Below are 20879 nucleotides of genomic sequence, written 5' to 3'. Positions count from 1 at the left end.
GAACATCAGTTACAGTTGTTGCAGCAGTCACAGTTTTGCTTGCACTGTAGTATATGTTTAAATAATATAATAAAAGTGCATTTTTCATTCAAAAGTCACTGAAAAGTACCTCCTTAAAATTAAGTGTTTCATATATTTAAAATATTCATTAAAGCCTATAGAACCACACAAATACAGAAATGATTTCAATGCAGCTGTATCTGTCGGGTCCTTGTTCAGTGTCATGTGGTGCCCCTTGTGTAATTGCACACTTCGTGCCTATGTAAGTCTCATTATCTTAGAGAATGTTGTATACTCCAGGGCATGTATATTCTTTCTTGGTAGAACCTTCATACATGAAACAACTTTAAATTCAAAACACAACATATTTATGTCAGTCTTACACAATTTGTCATTTTTGAACATGTATTTTTCTCTTTATTTCACTTTTTTAATCCTTCATATTATGAAATAGAGAAACAGTGCAAATAATACTTTGCATAGTCCGCTAGTAAGCTCTGGGAAGGTGGTGTTAAACTTATTACATTTGTTTTTTTTTTTGTTTGTTTTTTTTTTTTTTTTTAAATTGGCACTAAAGTAGCAAATGACTTGTGTGCATGCTTGGAATTGCACATGGTCAATGTTTTATAATTTTCTTTATAAAGTCAACCTGTTTCCAAGAATAATTTTCACCTCAATTTTTCAAAATGTTTTTTAAAAGGTATATTTCAAATTCACAATAAAATGTATACAGTTTTGACAGTATTAATTTTGGGCAGCATGTCTCCAGTTAAAAAAGGAAAACAACTCATAATTCCTACTTCTGGGATTAATGCTGCTTAGAATTAAATTATAAACTGAGCACAAAGAACAGGACTTGGATTTCCATGCCTCATGTTGACTAAATCAGAAAACCACAAAACTTCTAACAAAATCCTAAAAACCAAACATTTTGAAATATTTACCTTTCAAAAAACTTGAGTGAAAGATTGGTTTAAAGTTTAAAAAATTATTTTTGCAAAAGCTACTGTAGTTAGAGCTTTTCCTTCTGTTACCTCCTATCTTTAAATATATTTCCTGTAAATTACATCTCTCTGAAATTTAAAAAAATAATTTTCGTGAGGATCACAATCAGTACCATTATTGGTGTCTTGCAACAGATACTCTTTACTGCTGCACATGCTTCATTTCTAACAACATAGTTTCACTTTCCAACATATTATTCAGAAGGAATGTTTATTCCAGTGCAGTTTCCTATGTCGATACCTTCCACCTTTTTCCTTGGCTGCATTGATGCAAGCATTGTGCTTGTTTTGTTGTAAATGGTTCCAGTATTTAATAAGTTCACTTGGCTGGAATTGATGGGAGGTAATCAGGTGGCTGTATTTACAACTGGAATATGACACCCTCCAGTGGTTAAAGACAAACTCATTTGGTGGAGGTACTGGGTCAATGCGCAGTTTGGCCAAGCAGATACCCACATAGACATCCTCCAGATGTAAACGACGTATGCTTAAAGAAACTTTATAGATCTTTTCTGCTAGGTCCCCTGAAAAGACATAGCCTGTGCCAGAGCAGAAGACTGGGTAGCGCTCACTGGGGTAAAGTTCAGGAGGCATGTACCATTTGCTGTCTTTATTCCTGTTTGGGGCATATCCCCTCATTAAATAACCAGTGAAATAGTTATGCTTGGGTGGTAAATCAGGCCGCAGCAATTTCTGAACCAGGTACTCTGTGTTAACAAACATATCGCTGTCTGTCTTCATGACATACCTTACAGAAGGACAATGTGTAGCCACCCAGTTCATTCCCATTAATGTTTTGATAGTCAAATTATAGTAGGTATCCAAGTATCCCTGCTGAATAATGTCATGGAAACGTCTACTCTCTTCCAGAATAGATTGTTGCAAAGGACCATTTTGTTCTTTGCCTAATCCTAGCAGGAAAAGTCTTATGAAATGAATTCCTGGTGCAAAGCTATCATTTCCCCATGTCTGTCTGATAGCATTTCTTGCTTCAATTTGCCCAGGTTCAGCAGCAATTAATAATATTAAGAAAGGACTGTTGCCCTGGCATTTATCAGGTTCATTAATGATGTAATGGTAAGGCTGGGGGTGTATGTGCCACCCTGTCCCTTTTTCACTATATAAGGTAATGTTAGCGCTTAAGGTGTTCTCCAAACCGGTAACTCCTTGCTGAGTTAACGCTGTATGGCTGGAATTGAGAGCAGATTGTGGCCTTGCTGCTGCAGGGAGAACATCTTTCCACATACTGCGTAGTGAGCTCTGATTAGTTTCACTTTTTGGTGCGCGAAAGCCACGTACAGTGTAGGTCACAGGGTTTTCTCTTGGACCTGATCGTCCAGGCAGCCAGTCTTGGTGATTAAAAAGAAGAAGAATGCCAAAGAGACCAACCAGAAAAAGAAGTCCAAGGATTGGTGTGCGGAAAAGTGACCGCTTCGCATTCCACATCATTTTTATTGGGCTGCAGTGGCGTCTTCTCCACTGCATGATGCAGATAGTTGAATTCTCTGTAGAAAACTTGTTTGGCTTGTCACATTTACTTACAGTTCTGCATTTCTTTAAGAATTATCCAGGATCATCCTTTGATGTTTCCACTTTGGCTTCATTGGCTCTGAGTGTAAACTGTATATCAGACTTGTGCAGACTCCTGGGTAGTTATCCAGAGAAAAATGGAATTGGCAAACTCTGTAATCAAAGGTGCTTTTTTAAATATGTTTTTAGTCTTTATTTCGACATCTCTTTGTAGTTGTCTTGGAAACCCATGTGTTTTTGAAAAGATAGATGAATAGTCATTTCCATGTTCCTACAAATTAAAAACAAGCAAAATGTTAACATTAAAATAAATTGATATTTAAGAAAAACTATTTTCCAATAAATAATCTTTGTTTTATACATTATCCTGAATGTTTTATGCAGTGTACAGTTATAATGAAAAATGTTCCTTGGAAGAGCAGTGCAATAACGTAACTAACTTTTAGCTCTAATTGTATATTTCACACTAGGTGTCAAGTTTTTCATGGAAGACCCCACACCACTCTTTTGTTTGCCGTTCTCTCCACATATTTAAAAAAAATCTGCTGCTTTTATTTGTAAATCTTAAGTTTAATCATATTGGAAAAGAATTACAGAATTAAATATGTTTTGTGAAATTACATAAACTTAAACATCTTCAAAAACTAAAGGGGGTAAATATATAAAGATTTCTTTACTCTAGAGATAAACAAAATATACGAAAACCAACAATTTTCTCTTGAGGTTTCCTAAAGTATGTCTTTAGAAGTATGTGTGTTTCTCTATTTATAAAATCAAATCATTTCCTTACCTTGTTCTTACTATTAAAGCAAATGTACAGCATATCTTTATTTGGTCTAATATTGCAGGACAGTAAATGTTAGAACATTATGTTAATGATTAAGTATCCAATTTTTTTTTTTTTTTTTGCTGCAGTGGTAAACCTTGCTGCTTAACAGATAGATCTTGTGCCTGGTCATTGTGTTGAATTTGGATTTTTGCCCTGTGTCTCCTTGGATTTTTTTCGAGGTTCTTTTGATTCTCCATGTATATTCCTAAAGAGTTGTATTGATTGGCGACTTATTTTCCCCCTTGTAAGTCTGAGGTCAGGTGTGAACATGCATGAATCCTAAAGAGGGGCATAGTTGGTTCCAGCCTTAAATGTAGTGCTTCTAACTCTGACCTAGAATTTGATCAGATGAGGTGGAGAATATTATGTTCAGCAATACTTTTTCTCTTAAAGCATTATGAATACAGTACTGAGTCAAACATATAGCAAAGGAAAATTCACAGCTAACTAAAATTTGTTAGTGAAAATTCAAAGAAAATGAATTATAACAGATCAAAAAATTTCATCTTACACATAGAGAGCTTTCTTTTCTCTAATGTTATATTCTTAAGTTTTCTTTTTTTAAGTTTCAGTTACATTATTTGTTTATTTTTCTGGTTACACTTATGGGGTTCTGATTAGTTTTTGAAACTATTTTCCTCCCATTCCTTGTCCGCTGCAAGGCAGCGTGCTGGTAATAAGATTAGAAGCTTCCATTCTGCCCTATACAGCTATGCAAAGCCAAACATTTTAACAGAACTAGTCAAATTTCTTTTATAATAAGAACTACCAAGCAGATTTATGCCATAATATAACATACTTCCTCTACTTTTAGTGCCTCCACAGACCCCTTTTGCTTTCCTTCTCTTATTTTTAAGTTGCCGTCTTTTTTTTTTTTTTACCTTCTACTTTCATATACTCATAAAAACCTGTAGATGGCTCCACAGCCAAAACTGTTGCATTTCTGTCTGCTTCAGGCCTTACATTAGATTAGTAATTGATGGTTTCTTTTGTAGCCTGCTTTTTCAGCTCTTATCCTAACTATATTATTTAAATAATAGCATGTGTTGCTATTTTTAAAGTTTTTTTTTAACTTGCATAGATCGTGAAAAGGGCAGGTGAGACAAATGAGCTATTAAACAGGAAAATCTTTATTTACATATTTTGTTTCGAAAGTAAATGCTTTGAGCTTATTAGTAAAGATCCATGAATATATTTAGAGTACGATTAAGGCTGTGGTGCTGTGTATGAAGAGATGCCTTGTATCATCTAGGCAGGTTCCCAGTGTTTGTGTCTCAGACATGTTTTTTTCATATGCTGCATTCACCCCTTCATTTGAAATTAGTCTTTAACTATCTGTAGCTTTTCTCCAGTGTACAAGGTTTAGCTAATATGTTGGCTGCTTTCTAAATGATAAAGGGTGGCCTTAGGGAACTCCACCCTCTCCATTAAGAATGGAAGAAATAATACACCCTTGTAAAGTAGATGAGACACTTGAGCATACTATAGAGCAAAAAAAAAACACATATTTTGAGACGGTTTCATTTGTATTTGGGTGCAAAAAATGAAAAACACATTTGTTTTATCAGTTATTCTTTACAGTTATAAAAAATTCTGAATTTTTCTGTTTGGTTTATGTTTAATCATTGTCTTTTGGTAAAGTGAAGTATTTTTACTGTATCGGCAATTGAAATGTACATAAACTGCATTATTGTATTTCATATTGTAGTGTAATATTCGCCTTAAACAACTCTTATGGGAGTGTTGCGAAGGATGGTATATATATTAGTCAGATCATTTGTTTTTTTTATCATGCAGCATTTATTGCTGTCTCTCTGATTTTTGCTTTCTGGCATGCCTTTAAACATTGGTAGGTTATGAATGTAAATTTATGTTTATGCCATTTTCTTGGTAAGCTCTTTCAAAATGCTTTTCAGATACAGCTGGTACAAGATTGAATCAAAGATAAAGTTTTAAACACAAATTGATCTGTTCTATGAAAAAGTCATTTTTAGTCAAAAAGTAGAGAGACAACATTACCTCAACAATTTGCTTTTAAACTCTGTCACAAATGCAGTTTTACGTGAAAAGACAATGGTTGTCTGTTCAGTTCTCACTGCTGGCTAAACAGTTTGGTGTTGTGAAGGAAATTGTTTAAATACTAGTACAAATGTGGAAGCAGTTTCAGTTTGTATTCATGATTTTTAAGTCACTTTAGGTTAAAAATAAGCACCATTACAAATGAGAGAGTAACTGTAAGTAACAAAAATTTGCCTTCTGTAAGCTTTACAAAAATACTTTGCTTATGTATATAGCTCACCAAACATTGCTGTTTGTAAAGCAATAAAATAAGAGTTTCATACTTCTTATTGGCTACTTTCTGGTAGCTCTCATCCTGCACCAAATACTTACTGAAAATAACATGGGATTAATTGTCAAATTATTGTAGCTTGTTATTTCCACTATTACAGATGTAGTTGTTAAAAAGACAAAGGTGGTTTGGCGGCATATCATAAACATAACAGGATAAGAGAACATGTTAAATATTCGCAATATTACCGTCACTGCCTTAATTCCCATCAGGTAAATGATGTGTGCTGCATGGGTATTTAATGGCACTACTTAAACGTTAAACTTTCCTAATTTCGGCTTAGCCTCCTGACAGATCATCTTGCAGAAAAGAGTGCCCTTCGTGCGTAAACACCTTAAGTTTGTAGTGCTGATAGTATTTAAAAGTCTTTCTTTAGGTTCAACACTTTTTGGTAATCATGAGATGGTTTCTCCTGTATTGTATGTGCATTTAAAGTATAATAGTAATGGTGTTGTTTTGCCCTTTGATTTTAATGTGCTTAAGAGATTAAAATTGCAATTGCTGTACTAGTTACATAGAGGTTAAAATTAGATACGATGACAAGTACTTGTGGTGTCCTATTTTGTGTTATACATATCATAGCAAGCTTATGTTTACAGAAGTTTCACAGTACTTCTCAGTCATACAGTTCAGCTAAAACTCATTGAAACATAGTAGGGATATCTTAAGTTATGTTTCTAGGGATAAGCACATTATTGAATTCCTCTAACTGAAAACTGTATTTCCCAGAATATTATTGTTTCTGCTTAACATTTTAATTACCTGTTTTACATTAAATTGTTTTGTGATTTTAATTAGGCATGTGTAGCCCCTATGGGTAGACAGTAGCTGTTGGTAACAATTTTAGCAGACATTTTGATTCTGTTTTACATTCTAACAGAAGTTTCTTTCCAGTCATGCTGACAATTTTGTTAAAGTGGACTTGTTACAGAAAGTCAGTCAGTTGCTTTTATCATTTACGTGCATTTTGTTTAGTAAATGTGAAGAGGAACAAAAACTAACTGGCTTTTTAAGTACAAAGTAATCATTGTGATAAATTGATTGTTGTCGATCCAGTTTCAGCATTTTGCATGCATGCATTTCCATATCATTTGAACTAGCCATAAGTTATAATTTACTTATTCGTCACTTTTTGAAGTAATATTTCCCTCCCAATAATTTTTTTTTTCTTAATTTGGAAACTGTCAAAAACATTTATTTCTTTATAACGGAACACCGTTATAAAGGAATTGATCATTTTTTTAATCTGTGTATGTAAATGTGTGTGTCTGTCTGTCTCTCTCTCTCTTTCTCTCACACACACATACACACACACACACACACACACACACACAGACAGAGTAATAGGCTCTCATCATAAGTATATGTAAAAATAAATATATCTCGTATGTAAGTTGCTTGTATGTAAATTTTGCCTTTTTGTCAGAATCTGGTTTCAGGCTTGTGTTTCCCTTTTGGCTAGGTCTATCTTTGAGACTTCAATGTATATTTGTGTCCTTACAAATGTACATTAAATTATGCAAAAAACTAAATTCACTCTGTGTGTTTGTTTGGATACAGTCTTATATAAAATGTACACATGTGATGTTTACTACTGTTACCCTGCCTAGTATATGTAAGTTAAAAAAAGATTAGGGAGAAATAACATTTCTAAGTTTACACGGGGCACCAAATGAGGCATTTGTATTTTATCTTTTGACACATTAAAAGTGAGAAATATATTTGATTTCTTTTAATGCATTGTGTTGTTTAGAATAAGATATCATGATATTATGATTCTAGTTTGTATTAGCTTCAGTTTACATGCATTTTTTTTCTGGACTACAGCTTGGATTGAGATTGTGTTTATTTTTCACAGTCTCCTCTTCACTGTCCTTTAATTACTGAAAAGAAGATTGTCAATGAGCTGTTCAAACACGCAGCAAAGCAAACATGAAAAACAAGTGTACCTGTATGCCTTGAGATAGCATAGGAGAAAGGAACTGGAGGGGAATAATGTTCTCTGGCAAAACAGATGGTTCATTATGTCACTTTTAATAGTGTTTTTGAAACCTGCATGAATTGCATTATTGTAGATGAATTTTAAATTTCTTGCTGTATAGCAGAAGCTTGTTTTTAATCTGCTTTAGCACATGGGGGGTGGAGTGTGTGAGATGAATGAATCAAATCTATTGAATGTTTCTGCCTCAGTGCCCTGAATTAGATAATGCACTCTTAAGGTCTACAAATGGACAAAGGTTCTCTTGTATTAGGCAAGATACGGTTAAAAATACAGACAAAATTATGATTTCAAGACATACCTCTTTCCAGTGAAAATCTGCATAAGCAGATTGAGGTTGGTACCTTCTATAGGCACAGTCTTGTGAAGACATCAGTCTAGCCCCCCCAAAAAATGGATAATGTTGCCTCTTTCCAGGTTTGTAAACATCCTGCACTCATTTCTTCACATAGTGGTGTGGGCTGTTTGCCATTTCCTATGTTCCTTCCTTCCTTTGAGATATCTTGCTTGCTTTATTCCTCTGATTAGTTCATTTAATTTTTTTTTCGTTGTGCTTTTTTCAGGCTTCTAAAGGCAGTTCATTTTTGTTGCATTTCTATTTGGTGGACATTTCTTTTGTCCCGTGTTCCAACAGTAGCTATTTTTAGTCCATTTCAGTATCCATTTCTGTGATCTAATCCTCCGCTGCAGTCTCGGACAAACAGCAAAAGAATGCTCCCGTCTGGTGAAATTGCACAGAGGAATACAGGCTTACATCCCCCTCCTTCATGTTGCTAGGCAGGGTTTTGCAGTAAGAAAGAGAAAAACATGTCGATTTTAAAGCGAGCTTTCTGTTAACATGTTTGGTCCGTGAAATGGAATGCACACTGCCTCTGCTGCTTCGGGGAGGCAGCTGTTTAAATGCAGAAGCTTTGACTGTCTCTGTCTTGCTGAGAGAGTGAATTTGAACGTCACTGCTGACATAGCAGGGTTTCCCACGTGACCTTTTTCAATTCATTTCCTGTAGTTCTGTGAGAGTAGCTTAGTCCTTCTCCACCGGCCTCATCTGTGTAGAGACAATTTTCATTCTTAAGTCAGCTTGCAGTTCCAATGAAATTAAAAGTGCTATAATGTCTATTCCAAATAATATACATGAACATTCATGCATACCTCCACCATACTATATTTGTGACCAGTGAACATAATTCTGTTTATTTTGGATAATAATGGTATGTACATTTTTTGCAGACTAAGATAGCAGGGATTTGTATAAATAAGCCCCCTGTTTACAAAATTTTAGCCACTGGTGCTGTTTAAGCACCTTTCTTATATTAAGCTTCTGCATTTTTAACATAAATATCCAGAATTCTTCTATCAATGTTTTCATCCATTTTTTTGTATTTATATTTGGCTTGTTTTTGAAACCTTAAAGGTTCCCATTGGCTTTAGGCATAAGGTAGAGATCAAACCTGGATGAGATCCCAGTTACTCTCACACAAGGCCATTTGATAATGAACGCTTAGTATACATGTGTCTGGGATGCAGAAGGAACTGCTTGCCTTTTAGCTTAGTTGCACAGCTAGCTCTGGGATATTTAAAAGATGTATGCCACTGATAAGATGAAAGGGTAAGTTGGTTTTATATAGTAACATTGCAATAATAAAATAATGGGAGTTCTGTTTCTGCAGGTTGTGAAAATAATAGTTAAAAATAATAGTTGAATTAGATTATTTATAAGGATGGCATGTTGAAACAATGGTTAACACTGCTGTTTCACAGTTCTTAGAATTTTAAACCACAGGCTGGTCATCTTTTCTGTTGGATTAACCTTTTTTAATTTTTTTTTTCTCCTCTATTGATTGTACATGAACCACTTTATGCCAGATGCTGCTGGGATAAGCTGTACCTCCCAATGATATATAATCAAACTAGGAAGGATTTATTGTCTACACAGGCAGATATTGCTAAACCTCAATCTTCTTGCTGATTTCAAGAAATGAGACATTCTCATAATTGACATGTTTCGTTTTCAGAAGATTGCTGAGGGTATTTTTATTTATTTTTATTTGTAAGACAATTTTGGATATTAACAGTGCATACTTTAAACTGACATAGCATTGCAGTGTTTGTCTAGCATCACATCTGAAAATACTTTTATTTTGTAATGTTTTTCGTACATTATTATCTAAGCTAAATTTTGGAGTCCCTGATTATTCTTTTCTGTAGCTGAAATATGCTGGTCATTTAACACAGTTAGCGTTGTTACTGTATGTCAAATTAAAATACAGTGGTCAAAAGACTGCAGAAAAATACAACTTTTTAGAAAAGTTGTGGTTCTAAGATCACATTTTTATGTAACCGACTACAGTATTCTCTGTGAAGTGCACTCTTATAGGAGTTGACCCCTATATTAAAGTTTTTAATTGAACTAAAAAAATGCAGCCTTATGCTTTAATGATTTTTGTGCAAATTTTCTTCAGTTATTCCATATTATTCAAAGACTTCAGTTAGAAAGCGAGACAAAGGCATTTTTTTAGCTAATCTGGTTATGTTTCAATATTTGGCATTCAATTGCAATATGTTTCCATTGTCTTGCATATCCTTATTATTTTAGAGATGGGAAATAAGCAGGGGCACAAAAGATCATTGTATATGTGGTATTCAATTTGTCCCTTTAACCTTGACTACGGTTCTTATTACCCAAATAATCACTCATATAGTCTGAAAGTCATCGCCAGTAATGTATCCTATGTACACCTTGTCTTTGCTGTTATCTTTTCCATTCTTTAGATTACAGTGTCTTTGCCATCTGTTACTAAGTGTTTTGTGAAATAGATAGAGATAGCATATTACTAATCTTATATCCCAGAGACATTTCTTATCTATAAGAAAAGCATTATATACAGTATTAGGAACTGACAAGTTGTAGGCTACTCTAGTCCACAAAGGACTGTCTTCATTTTTGTTATTTTCACCCAGACATAAAAAATGACAGATAATTTAAATGATGTGTAACATATAGAGGACAGAGTAATCTGTGAACTCTAGCACACGGCCAACCATCATCATATAAAACACTCTCACTCTCAGTCTTTCCTTCTGACTTGTGTTAAATGCCAGAACAACATAGTCTGTCCAAGTTAAGTCACAAATTTTTATATGAGCATCTTCGTAAACGTGTATTTAAGATTATACATTTATATTGAAAAGATGTTGCAGTGTAGTTGTTTAAAAGTTGAAATCCCATTGTTCATTCACCATGCCAACAGTACTGTTTGTGCTTTGATTTTAAGACAGTGTGTTAAAATATTCATGTGTAGCACTCTGGTGTAAAATTATTCTATTGCTATAGAAGATGTAGAATTATTGCTTAAGCTGATCTGTACTGGTGAAATTCAATTTATAATATGTATTTCAAATGTTCCAAATTACAGGCTTTGAATGTATTGCTTTCTGTTTTTTAGCTGTCTTTTCTTATTATACTAAATAATCAATGAGCATTTAAATTTTAGTTTTATATTCTGTATTTTTTTCCTGTGGTGAGACTATGGTCCATGATTTCTGAAGCTTAAAATTAAGTTTAACATTTGCCAGTTTTGTATTTGGCCAGCAGGTGGCACAGATTTATGTGTGTGTGTGTGTGTGTATATATATATATATATATATATATATATATATATATATATATATATATATATATATATATATATATATATATATATATATATATATATTTTATTTACAGTGCATCCGGAAAGTATTCACAGCGCATTACTTTTCCACATTTTTTTATGTTACAGCCTTATTCCAAAATTGAGTAAATTCATTTTTTTCCTCAGAATTCTACACACCGCATCCCATAATGACAATGTGAAAAAGGTTTTCTTGAGGTTTTTGCAAATTTATTAAAAATAAAAAAACTGAGAAATCACATGTACATAAGTATTCACAGCCTTTGCTCAATACTTCGTCGATGCACCTTTGGCAGCAATTACAGCCTCAAGTCTTTTTGAATATAATGTCATAAGCTTGACACACCTATCCTTGGCCAGTTTTGCCCATTCATTCCTTTTTGCAGCACCTCTCAAGCTCCATCAGGTTGGATGGGAAGCGTCGTTGCACAGCCATTATAAGATCTCTCCAGAGATGTTCAATCGGATTCAAGTCGGGGCTCAGGCTGGGCCACTCAAGAACATTCACAGAGTTGTCAGGAAGCCACTCCTCTGATATCTTGGCTGTGTGCTTAGGGTCGTTGTCCGGCTGAAAGATGAACTGTCGCCCCAGTCTGAGGTCAAGAGCGCTCTGAAATAGGTTTTCATCCAGGATGTGTCTGTACATTGCTGCAGTCATCTTTCCCTTTATCCTGACTAGTCTTCAAGTTCCTGCCACTGAAAAACATCCCCACAGCATGATGCTGCCACCACCATGCTTCACTGTAGGGATGGTATTGGCCTGGTGATGAGCGGTACCAGGTTTCCTCCAAACGGGACGCCTGGTATTCACACCAAAGAATTCAATCTTTGTCTCATCAGACCAGAGAATTTTGTTTCTCATGGTCTGTGAGTCCTTCAGGTGCCTTTTGGCAAACTCCAGGCGGGCTGCCATGTGCCTTTTACTAAGGAGAGGCTTCCGTCTGGCCACTGTACCATATAGGCCTGATCGGTGGATTGCTGCAGAGATGGTTGTCCTTCTGGAAGGTTCTCCTCTCTCCACAGAGGACCTCTGGTGCTCTGACAGAGTGACCATCAGGTTCTTGGTCACCTCCCTGATTTAGGCCCTTCTCCCCTGATCGCTCAGTTTAGATGGCCGGCCAGCTCTAGGAAGAGTCCTGTTGGTTTCAAACTTATTCCACTTACGGATGATGGAGGCCACTGTGCTCATTGGGACCTTCAAAGCAGCAGAAATTTTTCTGTAACCTTCCCCAGATTTGTGCCTCGAGACAATCCTGTCTCGGAGGTCTACAGACAATTCCTTTGACTTCATGCTTGGTTTGTGCTCTGACATGAACTGTCAACTGTGGGACCTTATATAGACAGGTGTGTGCCTTTCCAGATCATTTCACATCAACTGAATTTACCACAGGTGGACTCCAGTTAAGCTGCAGAAACATCTCAAGGATGATCAGGGGAAACCGGATGCACCTGAGCTCAATTTTGAGCTTCATGGCAAAAGCTGTGAATACTTATGTACATGTGCTTTTTCATTTTTTTTATTTTTAATAAATTTGCATAAGTTAATGTAGCATATTAAATGCTTTGTGTTGTGTTCCCCGACCCAGTTGTTAATCACTACGCTTCTTAAACTGACTTCCTCCGCACTAAGAGGAGGCGCCGGCAGCGATCACTACACATAATCCATTCACTTCATGATATTCCTGCTCTCTGAAAGCCAGCACATTGCAGGGTGAATGCAAGCAACGTATACACTAGCAGGGTTAATATAGCGTAACAAAGCCCCACATCTTACATGACTTTGAAAGGAAACTGAATCACACCGAGTAAACCCACCAGAAAAACATTCAAATTCGAGGTAGGGTACACCCGAGACCCCCTTGCTGCAAGGCAGCAGTGCAACCTCCACGCCGCCATGCCCCCCACGTGATTAATACATGCTTTAATGCATTTCATCATGAAAATTATATCAAGTACTAGCAAAATACCCGCAATTCACAGCGGAGAAGTATTGTGTTAAAGACGTTATGAAAAAGAAAAGGAAACATTTTAAAAATAACATAACCTGATTGTCAGTGTAATTGTTTTGTCACTGTTATGAGTCTTGCTGTCATCAAGGATTTGATTATCATTATTTCTTTCAATCAGGTTCGTATTTTGAGGACGTGTTGTTTTGAAGTTACATTCCATGTTTGTCAACCGTTGTAAAGATAACAGGTTTCATTCATCGAAGTGTTCACTATGAAAATCGCTACTCGTGAATGTAAGATGTGTAACTGGCATTCCTGGTATTAACTTGTGCTAAACGTACCATGGTGTGACATAAGGAGAGCTGACTGTAAAAAGGCAAGGAGGCGCGTATTTTGAACGAAAAGGGAGAAGGAAAACTGTTTAAATAAAGATTCGGGAAGGTGAATGGAAAGAAGCAGCCAGTGGTAAAACAAGGAAAACTCCGTAATAAGGACGGTTGGGTGCACGTAGAAGGTGTAACAATAGAATTGTTAAGCCTTATGATAATGTTCCTGCGTGGAGGATTTAGAGAGACGCACTGGGAGAAGTATAATCTGAACCTCTCTACAGTTTCGTTGATTTTCGGGTTGTAATGTTCATCAAATTTACGTATCATCTGGTGACACCAGTGGTGGACCGTGCATTTCACACCTAGGCCTTCAGTAGTGCTCTGTTTGAATTAACCCGCCCCTCAAAAAATTATTTATGGTTATAAAAACCATCTTAATATGCAGAAATACAGTATAAAGTGCCGCTGCATCACAGATAACTCCTGTAGCCTTAATAAATGCCTTTATTGAATAGACAAACCAGGGGTGAACAAGTTCCTTTCTACTGCAGCTACAGCCGTGACACACATATATAACATCAATAATAACTCAAACTTGCAATATTATTTAGGAAAATCGCAACATTTAAGTTACAAAAATTCGTATTATTTGTAAACAAAATCCATCCTCCTCTTTTTCCTCAAAAACAGTTCAATTACTCTGTCGTACAGATTATCCGTGCGCTTTAGTTCCATCAAAAAGTCCTTTTCTATCACCATCGAAGCTAATGCTGAAAGTCAGACCTGCCGTGTCGTATTTTTGGCATAAGTTTTAATTCGCTTTAGGGCTGAAAATCTCTGCTTGACTGAAGCAGTGGACATGGGAATGGTCACCGCCAAATATACCAATGTGTACAGCTGCCCCATGCTCTCATTCAGATTTTTCTGATGAAGGAAGTCAAGGAGATCAGTGGGAGATTTTCCTGCAAAATCATTCATAGCATACATTACAGTCAGTTCTGTTTTTAGCCAAGACAGATCAGTGTTAAACTAGAGAATGCTGCATGTGGGAAATTTTTCTTGTATTCCCGAAACTTCTGGGGGTCGAGGAGCGTGACAAACATCAGTTTTTCGTGATCTTGAAATCTGGTCTGTGTCTGGCAAATATTGTCCAGAATCCTGCCATGGAGTTGGCGGTAGTGCGTGCGAGGATTTTGCGTTTGGAGCGCCTATGGTGCGTTCAGTGGCCTCATAGAGTTCCTCATATCGGCTTCTATCCAATCAATGGGTCCGAAAACAGTGATGTTGCCGTATGCCTGTTAGAGGGCCCTACTGACAACAACTCAAAATCTGATTGTTTGACGCAGCAGTTTAATCGACATTTATTCTGTGTTGGAGGACCTGCAGAACGGATTGTGAAAGCCTCTCTGCCTGGCGACAAATGATGGCTGAAATGTGATTGGTTAAATGCTTTAATACGAAAATACATGTCTGGAAGCAGCATAACCATTGGAAAAGCTATGAAAGGAAGCGGACAGACTATTTAGAATTATTTAATAAGTCTCGTGCGATCTTGCGATGTCCACGGCTTTATTTAATTTGAGCTAAGACCCGGCACTTAAAAGTTTCTCTTGCCCTTTCGCAGGATTTCCGCAGTAGCTGCACTTATGAATATGCTAAGCACAGTCCTTCACCCGCGAATATTTACCTTATATGGGCAGGCACTCAATTATGTGGGAGGCGTGATGATGCGAGACGCAACTCCTCCTCACATGGCGACCGAGCTGCAGGCTATGGCCGTATACAGTATATGGACGAAAGTAGGTTCCAGTTATGACCGTTATGCGTAGAATTTCGAAATGAAACCTGCCTAACTTTTGTAAGTAAGCTGTAAGTAATGAGCCTGCCAAATTTCAGCCTTCCACCTACACGGGAAGTTGGAGAATTAGTGATGAGTCAGTGAGTCAGTCAGTCAGTGCTTTACCTTTTATTAGAATAGATTTATCTTAGCATTCTAAATGTTCATGGAGTAGGAATATCATGAAGTGAATGTATTCCGTGCGGCGATCGCTGCCGGCGCCTCGTCAGTACAAGAGGAAGTCAGTTTAAGAAGCATGTACCAATTTACCGTGGCTCAGGGAACACTTAACACAAAGCATTTAATGTGCTATATAACTTATGACGGGATTTGAGAAAATCTAGTAAATTAAATATTCATTTCACGCTGAAGTTTAGTTTACAATGTTCTACTTTAATGACAAATTACGAGAATAAAGTCAACATGTCGACTTTAATCTTGACATAAACGGCGAGAATAAAGTGAACATGTCGACTTTATTCTTGTCATAAGCGTCGAGATTAAAGTGGAAATGTTGAGAATAAAGTCAACATGTCATCACACTATTACACAGTACCCAGATACATTACACTGTATTGAAAAAAAAATAAACAAGTACAACTTGGCTTGCAGTATTATCCAGTAGTATAGAAACAGTATTCACACATTTGAGCATAATGGTCCACATCCGACCTTTTAAAGCCAAAGTATATCCAGGCAACGAACGTGATTCCTTTTTTTTTTCAGCAAAAGTTCTTCTGTGTCATCATGTTCAACTTTATTGTCAGCTTCAGTTTTGGAATGTTCTCTGTCCATTTTCACCGCGCAATACCTACACTACCGCATGTTCTCCGTTTCATGCCTATTTAGTGGTGTAGCAGTGAAAAAGAGCCCCTGCGCAACATCTCCACGAACGCACATAGACGTATATAGATAGACGCCGCATTCACTGTGCTGCCCAGTTGACACGATACGTCAGCTGTCGTGGCGAAAAATTGTCACCAGAAGGCTTTTTACCTGAAAATGAAGGCTATTAGGACCCCGGATAGACAAACAGAGTTTTAAAGCTTTGTTGCAATAAAACAACACAAATAATAACACACAGACTCAACCCAATATGGCCAAATTGAGCTGAGCCCCAAACAGTTCAAAACCCAAAACGTATATATCATTTCTTATCACTTTGACCTTGTTCAATTAGCTCATTCTGCACCTGTTCTTACTGCCCATTGTTCATCGCTAGTTTCCGTTTTGCTTATTTCTGATTGGCCTTCGGCCGGGCAGATGTTTTCCTTTTTCCATCTTTGGGCTTTTCTTGTGTCATTTCCTTTTCTAAGCCTTTCAACCTGTTGTATAGTGGTGGCCTGAAGCTAAGCTTTAATTTAAAAAGGAATATGGTATGTGCTTTTATTTAATCATTGTGTGGCAGTCCTGACTTGCATTTCTGTCTGCACTAAGGCAAATGCTTATATATTTGTCTATATTTATTTATTTATGCTAATACATGAATACATTAATTTTACTTTCCATACATTACATCATCTTCCTTTTGCTGTTTTTGCTTACTCACTGTTCTAGCTGGCTTCTTACGTGCCTACCAGAACCATTTTTTCTATATTAAGTCAGTTTTATCATTCCTCAGCTCCCTAGCCTTGAACACAGGTGTTCTTATTCCTCCTTATCCTGTCCTCGGGTAGTTTCTGTATGTCATTCTTGCCCTGTTCTGATTCTTCCTTACACTAGCAATTCTGCTTTAAGCTTTAAAAAATAATGCAATATGACTGATATTTTTAGTTAACCATTTGCTTGACTTATATTTTCTTGACTTTGTAATTTATGCTTAATCTAATATTTCAGAAGCTTTTAATTACTTTTTATGGCTATTAATGCTAATATGCTATTTATGCTAATATATACATTTTTCTCTTCTATACTGCCTGTCCGCCCTATTGGAAGTGGCAAAAGTGCCATTTAAACTAATACAGGTAGAAGTGGAAACCGGGTTTTCTGATGAAAAAACGTTTAAAACAGTATTGTTTACATACAACAGATTTTGGTGAATCGTTTACATGCAGTTATTTACAGTACAGGCCAAACATTTGGGCACACCTCCTCATTTAATGTGTTTTCTTTATTTTCATGACCATTTTACATTGGTAGATTCTCACTGAAGGCATCAAAAATACTTGGTCAAATAGCCCTTACACAGCCTGGAGGTGTGTTTGGGGTCATTGTCCTGTTGAAAAATAAATGATAGTCCAACTAACCTGACTTCTGCACAACACAACTGCTGGTCCCAACCCCAATGATAAAGCAAGAAATTCCACTAAATAACCCTGATAAGGTACACCTGTGAAGTGAAAACCATTTCAGGTGACTACCTGTTGAAGCTCATCGAGAGAATGCCAAGAGTGTGCAAAGCAGTAATCAGAGCAAAGGGTGGCTATTTTGAAGAAACTAGAATATAAAACATGTTTTCAGTTATTTCACCTTTTTTGTTAAGTACATAACTCCACATGTGTACATTCATAGTTTTGATGCCTTCAGTGAGAATCTACCAATGTAAATGGTCATGAAAACACATTGAATGAGGTATGTCCAAACTTTTGGCCTGTACTGTATATCCATTTATACACTAATAATGGCAATTATTAAATAATAATTATAATAATAATAAATTATTATCATTAAATAATTCCTCCCAAATAAGTAACATTTCTCAGACAGCCTTCTTCCATCTCCGAAACATTTCTAGACATCCTGTTCTTACGCAACACAGTACTGAAGTACTGGTTAATGGCCTAGTCACCTCACGTATAGATTACTGTAATGCTATTCTAGCTGGCATCCCACAAAAACTTATCCATCGCTTACAACTTCTTCAAAATTCTGCTGCCAGCATAATAACTTGTTCAAAATCCATTGAACTTCACTTCACTCAACTTCACTGGCTCCCTGTTCACTACTGAATACAATACAAAATACTGCTGTTAACATTTAAAGCTCTCCACAACCTCACTGATCTCCTACAGACTTGCACTCCTCTCGCTCACTCAGATCCTCACCTGCAGCTCTACTTACTGTACCACATGTCAAACTCTGTTCTATGGGAGCTCAAGCGTCTCTCGTAGTGCTACTCAACTCAGGAATTCTCTTCCTTCTCATATACGTCAGCTCGATTCAATAACACATTTTGAAACTTCCCTCAAAACTTATCTTTTCAAACTGGCATACCAGTTGAGAATTTTACGCTGTTACTGCCAGTTATCTTTGTTTGCTAATTATTGCTTTTTGGTTTATCATTCTCTTGTTTTAAATTTTACTAATGTTGTTTAATTTTATTGTAAGGTGACCTTGAGAGGTAAGATTATAAAACGGGATTTTCTAATGGCCAAATATAACCAAAACAATTGTTCAGCCTTACCTATGAAATGTAATCCCCAGGCATCTTGTTTGGAGCATACAGCAGTTTATACAATCCCAAGCAGCACATTATTCATCACTTCACTCCACAGCAGTGCCCCTTGCAATATGGTGGCGATGTTGATGTACGATGCTGCTGGTCATGCGGTGTCTAGTAATTCTAGGTCTATGCTAACACTTGCACTACATTACACGTGAATAGCAGTGAAAAAGGTCCCCCTTTGAACAGTTTCCCGCTGCGCCACGTTCCGAACCTCGTTTATGTGATTTAAACCGGTGTTGCGGTATAAGAAAAATCCATATCATAACAAAAAAAGTAAATTTCGGTATGAACTGGTATATCGCCCAGCACTACTGTCCATTTTAAAGTTTATTTACTTTTCTTCACTCCTTTCTTCACCGGTATAAATATCTCTTCAGTTTTCTACGGTATTGCTCTTATTCTCTTAAAATTGCTCCCATCACTCCTGTTGTTAAAAGTAGTGTGTAAATGCAATGATTTTAGGAATAAAAGTTTGGAGTTCCGGTTCCTGGTGAGAGTACACTGTGTGCGATCTGGCTTCTGCTTCCCGACTAAATATATCAATAGATTACAATATGTTCAGAATTCTGCTGCTTGTCTATTTACACACACTAAAAAATCTACTCACATCACTCCTGTCCTTTATGATTTGCATTGGTTACTAGTCTTTTCGAGAATCAAATATAAAATTATTCTTTTCACCTTTAAAGCCAATCATGGTTTAACCCCCACATCATCTGTCTGAGCTTCTGCTTCCTTACACTCCTGCTCGTGCATTAAGATCATTGGACACTAACTTACTCATTGTACCAAAATACTGGTTAGTAGCTATGGGTGGCAGAGATTTCAGTGTGATAGCCCCTAAAATCTGGAATGCTCTTCCTCTTAGCCAGCGCAAGGAAAAATCTGTTATTCATTTCAAGCTCCTGTTAAAACACATCTCTTCAATAAGTATTATTCATTTTCTTGTATGTAATTTCTATTGTCTTGTTAATGTGTTTATTGAATTGTAAAGTGTCCTTGAGTGTATGAAAGGTGCTACATAAATAAAACTTATTATTAATTACAATATGTTTACTTACAAAAGTTGACATCTCATTGTTGCTTCACAACTACAGGATTACTTAAAGACTTAACACATTTTTTGAACCTCTTTGAACTAGCTTCAATTCTAAACACAGCATTGAAACAACTTTGATAAAAAAAGACCTGGTTCAGGTGGCTAATTGTGTATTACTAAGCATTCTTGTCCTTTTTAATCTTAGTTCAGCATTTAACAATTTCTTACACACTGCTATTGGAATTCCTGTTCTCTTTGGGCATAGCCAATACCAGTTCTTCATGGTTTCAGTCATACTTAACCTATAGAATGTAATTTATTCATCTAAATAACGTTAATTTCTTTGTTCATTGATTGCCCATGGTGTGCCACAGGGATAAGAACTTTGCCATTTTTTCTATTACATTCCTCTTGGATAAGTTATGCATTACCAGGGTATTCAATTTCATTGTTATGCTGATGACATTCAATTTTGCTTTTCCACCAAGTTTTCTGATGTTTGTTCTCCTTCCTTTTTATTTAGTTTCTCAATAATAAATAAATGAAATCCCCAAATTATATTATGCCCAGAGACAGTCTGAAAATCTTCTTATAATATCAAAAGGTATCCTTTCAAAACATCTTTATCATAACACTTTAATTTCTTTCTACAAGTTAGGCAATTGATTTATTTTGTGGCAGCACTTTATCTATGAAGTCCCAGGCTAATGTTATATACCACGTGACCTTTTGCCGTCTCTGTAACATTTCAAGGCTACGTCCTTCACTGTGTGTGTTTCCTCAGTGTTTGGTTTTGCTGGGATACAAAAGATATTAACAAGTACCAGTTAGTTCAGAATTCAGCTGCATGTTTATTAAGGTATGGTGTTAAACTGAGGCTCAAAATCATTTTGCTCT

At 36.2% G+C, this 20879-nt stretch overlaps 2 protein-coding genes across 2 annotated transcripts in view; one reads left to right on the top strand and one right to left on the bottom strand.

The window, feature by feature from the left end:
• The window catches only part of cdc73 (cell division cycle 73, Paf1/RNA polymerase II complex component, homolog (S. cerevisiae)), a 342051-nt gene that overhangs the window by 160188 nt on the left and 160984 nt on the right, over positions 1–20879 (top strand). The window lies entirely within an intron of this gene.
• LOC120514271 (beta-1,3-galactosyltransferase 2-like) lies at positions 388–8646 on the bottom strand. The gene is made up of 2 exons (XM_039734565.1): positions 8014–8646; positions 388–2805 (listed from the first exon to the last, which is right to left on the bottom strand). The coding sequence occupies exon 2, from the start codon at positions 2487–2489 to the stop codon at positions 1203–1205; it is 1287 nt and encodes a 428-aa protein (XP_039590499.1). The 5' UTR covers positions 2490–2805; positions 8014–8646; the 3' UTR covers positions 388–1202.

This window comes from Polypterus senegalus, chromosome 14, assembly GCF_016835505.1.
Source record: "Polypterus senegalus isolate Bchr_013 chromosome 14, ASM1683550v1, whole genome shotgun sequence".
NCBI classification, from domain to species: Eukaryota; Metazoa; Chordata; class Cladistia; order Polypteriformes; family Polypteridae; genus Polypterus; species Polypterus senegalus.
Note: the sequence above shows the minus strand (reverse complement) of the source record. Positions and strands in the feature narration are given on the sequence as shown.

Coding starts and splice junctions, on each gene's coding strand:
- LOC120514271 (XM_039734565.1), bottom strand. CDS start 2,489: ATGCAGTGGAGAAGACGCCACTGCAGCCCAATAAAAATGATGTGGAAT.